Here is a 13,660-nt window from a genome sequence, read left to right on the forward strand (position 1 = left end):
GCCACCTTTTAAAACTGAACGGCTTTTTTTCTGCTATGACTGAATCAGGAAAATCTCTCTTAAAGGAGCTGAGGCACGCCACTAGCAAACAGCAAGAAGCTGTGTTAAACTCTGTATTTTTGTGTCTACAATTTCTTTTCAAACTCTCTCAGGTTTTAGTGGATTTAGCTGGCCATGTGGGAGGTGGAAAATTCACCAAATGAGGAACAAATAAATGTAAAAAATAGTTCAGGGAGTAAATTAATTTAAAAGGTACAGGATTTTGGGTTAGAGAGGTGGTTTAGGATCTACAGGGTGGAAGGAAAGAACTGACTTAAGTTTTCCTCTGACTTCCACATTCATGCTGTGACATGTGCCTCTCCCCTCCACAAATAGATTGTAATTTTAAAAATTTAAGTGTAGGGTTTATTTTTTTCATGCTTAAGAAGTATGTGGCTCAGGGCTGAAATGGTTGTTATATGTAATTTTACTATGTTACAGTTAAAGCCTTCCTTTTTGTTTAAACAGAAAAGGGGAAATGGTGTGGGAGGTTCTTCTGTTTATGTGTTACTTTTATTGGTTAATGAATAAAGAAACTGCCTTGGCCTGTTGGTTGATGCGAGAGATTTGAAATAACCAAAAATAGTCCTTTTGGAATAAATCAGTTTTAATAAAAGGAGAAAGAGGGACACTTACAAAGCCAAGGCTCCAGCGAAGCAGAGGGTGATGTGGGAAAAAAACAGGGCGTCTCTCTCCCACCCGGTTCTTTATAAAGGTACCCCTCTGCCCTGGGGCAGCCACGCCCCTGAACATAGCGATTGGGCCAGCTGCCCCAACAGTTGATAGGATAGAACTTAGGTAGGTGGGGCGGGGTGGGGGGAACTGGACTGAATGCTGGGAGGAAGAAGGCAGAGTCAGGGAGACGTCATGGAGCCGCCGGAGATAGACATGCTGAAACTTTGCTGGTAGGCCACAACCTTGTGGTGATATACAGATTAATAGAAATGGGTTAAATTAATATAAGAATTAGCCAATAAGAAGCTAGAGCTAATGGGCCAAGTAGTAGTTTAATTAATACTTTTTCTGTGTAATTATTTCGGTTCTGGGTGGCCAGGATCGGATGTCATCTTCTGACATCTGGATACCAGGTACACACATGTGATACATATACATAAAGATGCAGGCAAAACACTCATACATATAAAATGAATCTTTTTTAAAAAGTCATAATTTAAATGATGTTTTAACACGTTTCTAGGTATTTTTGTTGCTTATTGTTGCATATGTGCATGCTCATACTACAGGGTGTGTGCAAGTCAGAGGACTACTTTGCCAAGTTGGTTCTCTTCTACTTTTCTGTGGGTCCTGGGATTGAATAAACTCAGGTTGTTAGTTGTGCAGCAAGTACTGTTACCTGCTGAGCCATCTCATCAACCCTCTGGGTGTTTCTTAATCCAGTCAAATTGACACAAAACAAATCATCATACCATTTTTGGACTAAAAACTAAAACTTCATATTGGCCTGTAAGAACCCGCATTATTTTCCCTTGTTGTCTGTCTTGATTTTAATTCCTATTCTTCCTGTATTCAGCCTCCAAGCTATATCTCAAACATACTTCCACTTCAAGGAGTTTTAATTTGCTGTTTTTAATTTTTGGACAACTCCTGTTAGAATCTGACATGACTTGGTCCTTCAGATTGATCAGGTTTGCTCAGAAGTCACTCAGTAACACTTTCTTTTTCTATCATATTTAAAATTGCGGCCCCAGTCCTAAGGACTCCTCACCTATTTTTGGTTTCTCAATAGCACCTATAACCATCTTATATACATTAGATTTTAATTAAAAAATCTTATATTCCCTTCCCAACTAGAATATAAAAACAAGAATTTTTGTTCTTATTCACTGCTGTATTTTTTTTTTTATCAAGCTTATATCAGAAAACTTGCATGGAGGAAGAAAGTCAGGAGCTGGAGAAATGGCTCAGTGGTTAATCATATTTGCTGCTCTTCTAGAGGGCTAGAGCTAGATTCCCAGCACCCGTAACAAGAACTCACAAACACTTGTAATTCCAGCTCTAGGAATATAACACCTTCTTGTGCCCTCTGAGAGCACCATCATGTATATACACATATTCACACACACATACATATAAATTTAAAAAATAAAACAAGCAAGTCTAAGGCAGTGATGCTTAAACTGAGTACCAGGTCTCTTTGGGAACTTAAATTTTTAGTTTTCTAAGCTTCAAGTTAGAGCTAAAGGCTCTTGAATACCATGTCAAAGATTTCGCATATCATTTCCCAGGCCTTTATTATACTTGTCTATCCTATGTCTAAGAAAAACTATAAATTTCATCAATTGGGAGGCTGAAATAGCAGGACTGCTTCAAGTTTCTTACCAGTCTGGGTTACCTTGTCTTAAAAACATGTATATCAAATTATAGTCATATTTTTATATTCTTTTGTTTGTTTGTTCAAGATGGGCTCACTGTGCAGCTCAGGCTGGTCTTGAACTCAAAATTCTCAGGGTTCTTCCTGAGGACTGGTGTGTGTGGGGGTCCTTCTGTCTACGTGTTGCTTTTATTGGTTTATGAATAAAGAACTGCCTTGGACTATAGCATGGGAGGAGGAAGGCAAAGTCGGAGAGATGCCATGGAGCCACCACTAGAGATAGACGTGCTGAAACTTTGCTGGAAGGCCACAACCTCGTGGTGATGTACAGCTTAATAGAAATGGGTTAAATTAAGATGTAAGAGTTAGCCAATAAGAAGCTAGAGCTAATGGACCATGCAGTTATTTAATTAATACAGTTTCTGTGTGATTATTTCAAGTCTAAGCTAGCCGGGCGGCCAAGAACCAACAAGTGGCCCCCTCCTCCAAAAGAATGGGATTATAAATTTGTCAGCATACCTATAGCTAGTGTCTGTGGCCCAGGTTAGCTTCGAATTTACTTTGTAATAGATACTGACCTTGAATTACCAATCCTGTCTATCTCCTGAGTGCTGGAATAACATGCTCTCACACCTGTAGGACAGACTTTTTCTGGAGAGACATGGTACATCTACTCATCCCAGATGAGAAACTCATTACAGACCGAATTAGCGATTTACGGGCCTGGAGAGATGGCTCAGCAGTTGAGAGCACTGAATGCTCTTCCAGAGGACCCAGGTTCAAATCCTAGCGCCCGCATGACAGCTAACAACTGTTTGTAACTCAAACATCTGACACCCTCACACGGATGTACACAAAGGAAAAATCACCAATGCACACAAAATAGAACAGCAAAAAACAAGATTAGCGATTTGCATCAGAATTGAAGTTGATAAATCAGAGTTTATTGGTATTACTTAAGAGTACAGGTGAGGAGGGACTGACAGAAGTGGGAGAGTCAGAGGCAGTTGCATCACTAAAAAGCCCACCTCCGTACCAGTGACAGTTCAGGACAACTATGTCTGTGGATTTCTTTGCACAACGTGCAGGAACCTCTAAGAGATGCCTTTCTGCAGCTTGGTTAGTCATTCTCCTCTCTCACCAGTTGTTTACTGCTCTGAAACTCTTGAGAGAGCTCTTGTGAATTTTGCAAATTCTTACTTTCCCAAACAAGTGAAGTTTGTTTACTCCCATACTCCTATGAACCTCTCTCTTCTTCCCTTCAGTTTGTAAGGTACTACTGTTTTATAACATATACCCAGTTTATATGGTGTCCAAGGCTTCCTGCTTGTTAGACACTCTACCAACTGAGTCATATTCCCACCCTACTACCTTTCTTTTTTAGTACAGCCATCCTAATTGATGTGTCATCTCAGTGTGATTTTTTAAATATTTATTTATTATGATTACAGTATTTATTATATATACAGTATTCTGCCTGCAGGCCAGAAAAGGGCACCAGATCTCATTACAGATGGTTGTGAGCTACAGTATGGTTGCTGGGAATTGAACTTAAAACCTCTGGAAGTTCTCTGCCAGTGCTCTTAACTACTGAGCCAACTTTCCAGCTCCTCAGTGTGATTGTGCTTTGCATCTTTTCATGTTTAACTCCAGTTTCTGGAGATCCGATGTCTTCTGACCTCTGTACGCACCAGGCATGCAGGCAAACATTCATACATATAAAATAAATACATTAAAAAATTAGGATATAAAAAAATTTTTTCCTACTGAGCTATATACATTTTTCACACATTCTAAATGCAAATCTTGTATTAGATCTGCAATTTGAAAGCCAGGTATGGTGGTACATACCTGTTATTCTAACACTTGGGTTATAGAGGCTGGAAGATCAGAAGGTCAAGGTTATTCTGCACAGGCTCTTTGAGACTGGCAAGCCTGGAATACCTATTTCAAAGAAAAAGGCAATTTCATCCTGTTCATCCTGTAACTTGTCTGGTTGTTTTTCTTGATGTGTCCTTGTTTTGTTCATAGTACAGAGATTGAACCTGGGGCATCAAGCAAGGCAGGCAAGTATTCCGTCTACCACTGAGCCATATCCCCAGCCCTCTATTTTACTTTCTGAGATTTGGTCTCTCACTCAATTGCTAGAACTGGCAACGAATGAATTTGCACTGTAGTCCAGACTGGCTTGTGATCCTACTCACTCCCTAGTAGCTGAAATTATAGTCCTACACTATCAGGCCTGACTTTTATGTTGTTCTGAACACAGGGTCATATTATATATGTAGCCCAGTCTAGCCTAGAACTCGAGATTCTCTTGCCTCAGTTTCTTGAGTTACTTGGGATTGCAAGATTTGCCACCACACTGGCTGGTGGTTCCTGAAAAATAATAATAATAATAATAACAATAATAACAAAATTAAACCGTTTACTTAAATCCACTTCAGCCCCCCTTCTATCTTTTTTTACTATCATAGCATATCTGGAAGATTATTGTCAATCAAAGATTATGAAGGTGCATTCCCCCATCTTCCTTCCTCTGCTTCTAAAGGATTTATATTTTTAGCTCTTAAGTCTTTGATCCTTTTGGGTGCTAGTCTAAACTCTACTTTCTGTTTGCTTTGTGGTTTTGCCTGGTTCATTTGCTCTTTCTCAGACTAGTTTTTTTTAATCTGTAAAATAGAATCAGTTCATTTAGCTAATTGTGGTTACTTCAAACTCTTAAATTCATTATTTGTAGTTTATGAAGTGATACAGTGGAAAACATTTAGACATATAAGGCACCTTTCAAGTTTGGTAGAATGCTACTTTTGTAAAATATATCCATAAAAAAATATTTTCTGGGTCTGGAGAGATGGCTCAGAGGTTAAGAGCACTGACTGCTCTTCCAGAGGTCCTGAGTTCAATTCCTAGCAACCACATGGTGTATCATAGCCATCTATAATGAGATCTGGTGCCCTCTTCTGGCATGCAAGCATACATGGAAGGAATGTTGTATACATAATAAATAAATAAATCTTTAAAAAAATTTTCTGAGTAAAATACTATTTTGAATAAATGTCAACATTTAATTACTAAATAAAAGTAAAACTCTCTTATTATCTCAAGCTGTATTTCAGGAGCTTAATAGCCAACACGGGTATAAGATTCATCCTTTCCTCCCTCTTTTAGTGCAGAGTTGGGGGAGGGATATGTGATACACAAACTCAAATCCAAAGTCTTGTGTTTGCTAAGCAAATGTTCTGCCTTTTAGTACATCCATAGCTGATATATTGGGGCTGGAGAGATGGCTTAGTAGTTATGAGCACTTACTGCTCTTTCAGAGGACCCACATCCTGGTTTTGGTTCTCAGCACCCACATCCAGCAGCTCACAATTATAGTTCTAGTTCCAAGGGATTCTATGCCCTCCGACCTCTGTGACCACCTACACTCACATGGTGCACATAAACTCATTCAGGCACACATACTACACGTAGTAAATAATCTTTAAAATATTTCTGTCAGTACATGACATTATATTGGATTAGACTGCTTTAGACTGTCCATCTTTAAAAAGATGAAGATTCAAAGATGTACAATTTGATCCATTTTATGATTACTGTGTTTTTTCTCAGTAGTTCTTTTAATCGCATCTGAAATAAGAATAATACCAGTTAGCTAACTAACTTTAAGAAAGAACTGTATATATAGATTCTGAATCTATAAAGAAAATCCTTACAACAACAAAAAATAGATGTGTTATTGTCAGGAGCTGGGAGTAAGACAGGGGATTGCCCAAAAAGATATTGTTGTAAGTGATAAAAATCTTTATATCTTGATTATAGATTTGATGTTATTTGTATGATTGAATACGTTTGTTTAGGCTCAGAACTATATTCCTAAAAAGAGTAAATTTTTCCGGGTGGTGGTGGCACATGCCTTTAATCCAGCACTTGGGAGGAAGAGGCAGTTGGATCTGAGAGTTCAAGGCCAGACTGGTCTACAGAGTTCCAGGACAGCCAGTGCTGTTACACTGTCTCTCAAATCCTGTCTCTCAAAATCAAAACAAACAAACAAAAACTTTTTTATAGTATTCTTTTTCATTCTGAGACTAGAGGAAATTGAGACTCAGAATGGTTAGAACACTTGCCTGTGGTTTCTTTGATAGGTGGTAGTTGTAGAACCTGAATTTACCTGAGAATAAAACTTGTGAACTGTTGCTGAAATCATGAGCAGTATACAGATTCTATTGCAAAGGACAATCCCTTGCAAGCTAGGAATTCTGATTTTAGCAGTTCCCCTGAAGTGGGTATAATAGTCTTTTTTTAATTGTTTGTTTGTTTACTTTTGAGACAGAATCTTACTGTGTATCCCAGCTGGGCCTTGAACTTATAGCAATCCTCCTGCCTTAGCTTTTTTAGTGTAGGATTACAGCTTTGTATCACCATATCTGGTTTATTCCAAATAGTAGACCCTGGCAGATGTTTTCTGTCAGTTACTAGTTCGGATTGAATTCATGTTGTTATGTCCATGTCATAGTCTCCTATGTCTGTCTGTGACTCTCATTTTGGAGCAGCAGGAGATCTGTTTCACAGCTGATGAGTTTCTTTGGTTATGAAAACATTCCATATTTTGTCCAATCAGCAGCAAAGAATATGTTCTCTGTAGGAGAAAGTGCAGATGTTTGTAGGGCCAGTTGTGTTTTAGTCTATTTCATACTGCTATAACAGATTAAATCATTTATAACAATAAGAAATATATGTGCTCATGGTTATGGAGGTGGGAAATTCAGCTACAAGGTGCAGGTGTCTAGCAAGGATATTCTCGCTGTGCCATTCCGTGGTACAAAGAGCCGAAAGAACAAAACCAGAGGTTAGAAGAAAGAGTACAAGAAACCCCATTTATCCTTTTCTGAAGCGTCCTCTTCCAGTATAACAGATTAATCAGTTCATAAGAGCAGATCCCTCATGGTGTCTTAAATATTGCACCTCTTACTATTGTTATGGTGGCCATTAGGTTTCTTACACATGCCTTTTAGTGGATACTATATTCAAGCCATGGCAGCATTTTAATAGTCTTACTTGACACTGACTTGTTAGGGAGAGAACTGGTTAAGGAGAAGGTCCAAGTTAGGGAAAATGTTCAAGCAGTCGTCTCTGTTGTCACACATTGTTTACATCTATTTATTACTTCACAGTTAGCAGGTAAGTTTAGCCTCAGAGTTAATTCTCAGCTCTGGTTATGAAAATAGTTTTTGCTAAATTGAGCTGAAAATACACATACTTTCTTTTAACATATATCCTCAAGTTGTAGCTTTAATTTGTAGATGAGTGTATTGACCCTGTTAATCCTGGCATTGTTTGCCAGGTCTTTGCATTGGATAAATTTATGAAAGTTCTAGATTATGAAATTTACCAGTGTTATTTCCTGTTTGTCTGTCTGATGGTCCTAGTGTCCTATCCGTGGGAACTCCTTATCTTTCACTGCAGAACCCTGGACAGACTTAGTCACAGAACTGTTGTCATCAAGCCAGATGTTCACTGCCTGCCTTCAGCATCTAACTTGTTCCCTCTCCTGGGGTGCAACAGAAGTTAATGACCTAAAAAATTGCCCATCTGTCATGTAAATCTAGTTAGGAGAGAATTGTTTGATTTTTATGGAGTGTGAATAATATTTCTGGAGACACGTATTCAAACATGTGCCAGCTTATGTGTAAGACCAAAGCTACAGAGAAACCCTGTCTCGAAAAACAAAACAACAACAACAACAACAACAACAACAACAAAGATATGGCTCTCTAAAGAAGACGGGACAAATTGGTTAATAGAGCATAATAACAGGTTTTCCATTAATCAGAATGGAAAATGTCCTTCATTAAGGACATTAAGAGCACTTGTGCCGGTGATAGTTATTGCACACAAATTTCCAAGTTTATTTATTTCCCTTGAATAAATTTGGCAAGAAGTCTTGGCTATGTTTCTTTTTTTGCATTAGGATGTTCAGTGGCATCAAATTTATCCTTTGGAGACCACTAAGATGGTTCTGTAGGTAGAGATGCTTGTGGCCAGATCTGGCACCCTGAGTTCTATCTCTGGGCACACATAATGGAAGAAGAAATCCTTCTACAAGTTGTCCTCTGACCTTCACACAATGCTGTGGTGTGAGCACACAAATAGATGTAATAAAAATTCCTCCTTTTTTCTTTTAAAGCTGTTAGTAGCTTTTATCTTCTACAGGCAAAAGGGGATGGACCAAACAGTTACTGTTCCTTCCTTCTAGCAGGCTAAGTTCTCACTACCAGATACTCAGACTCCCTTGATAAACTGAAAAAGTATGACATTTTTCAACTTGTGAAGTAGCTTCATTAGAACCAGCCCAGCAGTGGTGGCGCACACCTTTAATCAGCACTCAGGAGGCAGAGGCAGGTGGATCTCTGTGAGGTCAAGGCGAGCCTGGTCTACAGATTATGTCCCAGGTCAGACTCCAAAACTACACAGAGAAACCTTGTCTTGAAAACACACACACACACACAGAGAGAGAGAGAGAGAGAGAGAGAAAGAGAGAGAGAGAGAGAGAGAGCGCATCAGAGGTTAACTAATCCATTTATTATTAGAATGTTGAAGTCAAAGAGGAAAAGTGATTTGGCCAATGCCACACTATTGCCTTAAGAACTTTCTATGGGATACTGGGACTAATATTAAACTGACAGCCTAAAGTGGCTGAGTTGACAGTGAACAAGTTATATCACTTCTCTGCTCTGTCATTCTTCATCTGTAAAATGGGGAAAGTATTATACTCTGTTTAGCCCTTTTTTTTCCTATACCATGCTGCTTCTCTTTGAGCATAACTGAAGGCTTTAGAGGAGAAGATGATGTCAGAGGCAATGAGCAGTTAATAATCAATGCTGTTTTATTTGTCTTTGTTGTAGGATCCTCAGTCTTCCACAATGAACCCTGTTTACAGCCCCGTGCAACCTGGGGCTCCTTATGGCAACCCTAAGAACATGGCCTATGCTGGTAAGTGGTATAATAATGGATTATTGGTTTTCAATTATTCTTTGACAGTTTCTTGTATTTATTTAGTGAATTTAGCTGGTTTTACTCCCATAATTCTTTTTTTTCTTTTCCTTTATTCTTTTTTACCCCTTCTTCCATGAATGACTCTAACTTGCTGAGGGACTTACAATTTACTCCCGAGCTCCAAAAGCCCTGGCAAAGCTTGAGAAGCTGGAAAAGTTGTGTTTAATTAAGGTCCCATAATGATAAAAGTACAGGTGACAGAGTTTCACTATGTAGTTCTTAGCTCTGCCTACCTTGGAACCTATTATGTAGACCAGCTTGGCTTGGAACTCACAGAGATCTACCAGCCTCTGCTTCCTGAATGCTGGATTAAAGAGTTGTGCCAACATGCCCACCAGCAGAAGTGACTCTCTGGTTAAAGGTTATTGAATTATTAGCAAAAGGGAAGTTAACACTTACTGAGCACCTGCCATGTTTCTGACCTGTGGTTGGTACCTTTAGTGTCTTATTTCACCTTTATTTAAAAATGAATTGTGTGTGTGTGTGTGTACGCATGCATTTATATGTGTGTTCCATACTCTGATACAGGCATTGAAGACAGAGGACAACTTTTTTGGAATTGGTTCTCTCCTTCTACTTTGTGGTTCTGGGGAATAAAACTCAGGTCATCAGGCTTTGTAACGAGTTCCTTTAACTGCTGAGCCATCTCTCTGGGCCCTCATTTTCATTTTAAAGTAAATACTATACAATGTAGCTCATTATCACTGTTTCACAGATGAGAAAATCATAGGCTTAGTGGACACCACAAATTCAAAATTAGTTAATTGAACCTAAGTAGCTGATTTGAAGACTGATCTTTTTAAAAACTCTTACATTCCAGTGTGGCTTTTTTTTTTCTTCAAGTTTTTATATATGTTGCTCTTTTGTTTGGAATGCTATTATTCTCTGACTATCTTGACTTATTCCTCAAGAAATTTACCTTGAAGCCAAGGTTAAACTTGTGTCCTGCTACATTACTGAAAGTGTTTATGAGTTGTAGAAGTTCCTTGATAGAATTTTTGGGATCATTTATGTAAGCTATCATATCATCAGCAAACAGTGAAGAGTTTGACTTCTTCTTTTCCGATTTTTATCCCCTTGATATCCTTTTGGTGTCTTATTCCTCTAGCTAGGACCTCAAGAACTATATTGAATAGATATGGAGAGAGTGGACAACCTTGTCTTGTTCCTGATTTCAGTGGGATTGCTGGGAGTTTCTCTCCATTTACTTTGATGTTGGCTGTTGGCTTGCTGTATATTGCTTTTATTATGTTTAGGTATGTTCCTTGTATCCCTACTCTCTCTAAGATCTTTATCATGAAAGGATGTTATATTTTGTCAAAAGCTTTTTCGGCATCTAATGAGATGATCATGTGGTTTTTATTTTTCAGTTTGATTATATGGTAGATTACTTTGACAGATTTTCATATGTTGAACCATCCCTGCATCTGTGGTGTATCATGGTTCTGATGTCTTCTTGGATTTGATTTGCCAGTATTTTATTTAGTATTTTTGCATCAATGTTCATGAGTGAGATTGGTCTGTAATTCTCTTTCTTAGTAATGTCTTTCTGTGGTATGGGTATCAGGGTTATTGTAGCCTCATAAAAAGAGTTTGGCAATGTTCCTTCTGTTTCTATTGTGTGAAATAATTTGAGGAGTATTGGTATTCGTTCTTCTTTGAAAGTCTTGTAGAATTCTGAACTGAAACCATCTGGTCCTAGGCTTTATTTGATTTGGAGACTTTTGATGACTGTTTCTATTTCTTCAGCAGGTCTGTTTAATTTGCTTATCTGATCTAGATTTAATTTTGGTAAGTGATATTTATCCAGAAAAATGTCCGTTTCCTTTAAGTTTTCCAATTTTGTGTAGTATAGCTTTTCGAAATATGACCCGATGATTCCTGTGTCAGTTGTTATACCCCCCTTTTCATTTCTAATTTTGTTAATTTGGATATTCTCTCTCTGCCTTTTGGTTAGTTTCCATAAAGGTTTGTCTGTTTTGTTGATTTTCTCAAAGAACCAACTCTTTGTCTCCTTGATTCTTTGTATTGTTTTCTTTGTTTCTATTTTGTTGATTTCAGCTCTCAATTTGATTATTCCCTGCCATCTAGTTCTCTTAGGTGAGTTTGCTTCTTTTTGTTCTGAAGTTTTCAAATGTTCTGTTAATTCAATAGTGTGGGATTTTTCCAGCTTCTTTATTTAGACGTTTAGTGCTATGAATTTTCCTCTTAACATTGCTTTCATTGTGTCCCATAAATTTGGGTATATGGTGTGGTCATTTTCATTGAATTTTAGGAAGTCTTTTTTTTGTTTGATTGTTTTTCGAGACAGGGTTTCTTTGTAGCTTTGGAGCCTGTCCTGGAACTAGCTCTTATAGACCCAGGCTGGCCTCGAACTCACAGAGATATGCCTGCCTCTGCCTCCCGAGTGCCGGGATTAAAGGTGTGTGCCACCACTGCCCGGCCGAATTTTAGGAAGTCTTTAATTTCTCCCTTTATTTCTTCCTTGATCCAGGTGAGCATTGTTTAATTTCCATGTGTTTGTGGGTTTTCTGGAATTAGTATTGCTGTTGACTTCTTGTTTTAAACCATGGTGATTTGATAAGATACATGGGGCTATTCCAATTTTTTTGTATTTGTTGAGGTTTGTTTTATTACTGAGTATGTGGTCAATTTTTAAGAAGGTTCCATGAGGTGCTGAGAAGAAGGTATATTCTTTATGTTAGGATGGAATATTCTATAGATGTTCTTTTAGTCCATTTGAGTCATAACATCTGTTAGTTCCCTTATTTCTCTGTTCATTTTTTTATCTGACTGACCTGTCCAGTGGTGAGAGTGGAGTGTTGAAGTCTCTCACTATTAGTGTGTGGGGTTTAATGTATGATTTAAGCTTTAGAAGTGTTTCTTTGGGGGCTGGAGAGATGGCTCAGTGGTTAAGAGCACTGACTGCTCTTCCAGAGGACCTGAGTTCAATTCCCAGTACCCACATGGTGGCTTACAACCATCTGTAATGAGATCTGGTGCTCTTTTCTGGTGTGCAGACATACATGCAGGCTTATGTGCAGACAGAACACTGTGTACAAAAATAAATAAATCTAAAAAAAAAGACTTTACCTTATTTACAAAAAGTGTTTCTTTGACATATGAGGGTGCCCTTGAATTTGGGGCATAGATGTTCAGTATTGAAATTTATTCTTGATGGGTTTTTCCTGTGACTAATATGAAATGACCTTCTTTGTCTCTTTTGATTGATTTTAGTTTGAAGTCTATATTCTTAGATATTAGGAGAGCTACACCTGCTGTTTTCAGGACCATTTTTTTGGAATATTTTTTAATGTCTGTCTTTGAGGTTGAGATGTGTTTCTTGTATGCAGAAGAAGGATGGATTCTGTTTTTGTATCCAATCTGTTAGCCTGTGCCTTTTTATATGTAAGTTGAGTCCATTTATATTACGGGATGTTAATGACCAGTGATTGCTATCTTCTGTTAATTTAGTTTTCATTGTTTATGGTGTTAATTTGTGTGTTTTTCCCTTCTTTGGGATTTACTGCTATGAGACCGTCAATTGTCTATATTTTTGTCAATGTAGCCAACTTCCATGGATTTGAGTTTTCTTCTAGTATTTTGTGTAGAGCTGGGTTTGTGGCTAGTTATTGGTTAAATCCATTTTTTCATGGAATATCTTGTTTTGTCCTTCTATGGTGATTGAAAGTTTTACTGGGTATATTAGGTTATGCTGGCATCTGTGGTCTCTTAATGTCTGCAAAATGCTTGACCATGACCTTCTGGCTTTCATTGTCTCCAATGAGAAGTCAGGTGTAATTCTGATAGGTCTACCTTTATATGTTACTTGGCCTTTTTCCTTTGCAGCTCTTAATATTCTTTCTTTACTCTGTATGTCTAGTGTTTTGATTATTATGTGGCAAGTGGACCTTTTTTTTTTTTTTTTTTTTTTTTTTTTTTGGATCCAGTCTATTTGGTGTTCTGGGAAAGTTTCTTCTATGATTTTGGTAAATAAATTTTCTGTGCTTTTGAGTTGAACTTCTTCTTCTATACCTATTATTCTTAGATTTGTCCTTTTCATGGTGTCCCATATTTCCTGGATATTTTGGGCTAAGCTTTTGTTAGATTTAATGTTTTCTTTAACTGATGAGTCTATTTCCTCTATTGTATCTTCAACGCTTGAGATTCTCTCTTCCATTTCTTATATTTTGCTGTTCATGCTAGCGTTTGTGGTTCTTGATCATTTTC

General features: G+C 37.8%; 1 protein-coding gene across 1 annotated transcript in view; it reads left to right on the forward strand.

Annotated features, from left to right (window-relative positions):
- Positions 1–13,660, forward strand: part of Fam168a (family with sequence similarity 168 member A) — a 136,435-nt gene that overhangs the window by 53,162 nt on the left and 69,613 nt on the right. The window contains exon 2 of the mRNA XM_038330899.1: positions 9,280–9,367. Coding sequence (XP_038186827.1) covers positions 9,298–9,367 — 70 coding nt within the window. The 5' untranslated portion in view covers positions 9,280–9,297. The remainder of the gene's footprint in view (positions 1–9,279; positions 9,368–13,660) is intronic.

This window comes from Arvicola amphibius, chromosome 1 (assembly GCF_903992535.2).
Source record: "Arvicola amphibius chromosome 1, mArvAmp1.2, whole genome shotgun sequence".
NCBI classification, from domain to species: domain Eukaryota; kingdom Metazoa; phylum Chordata; class Mammalia; order Rodentia; family Cricetidae; genus Arvicola; species Arvicola amphibius.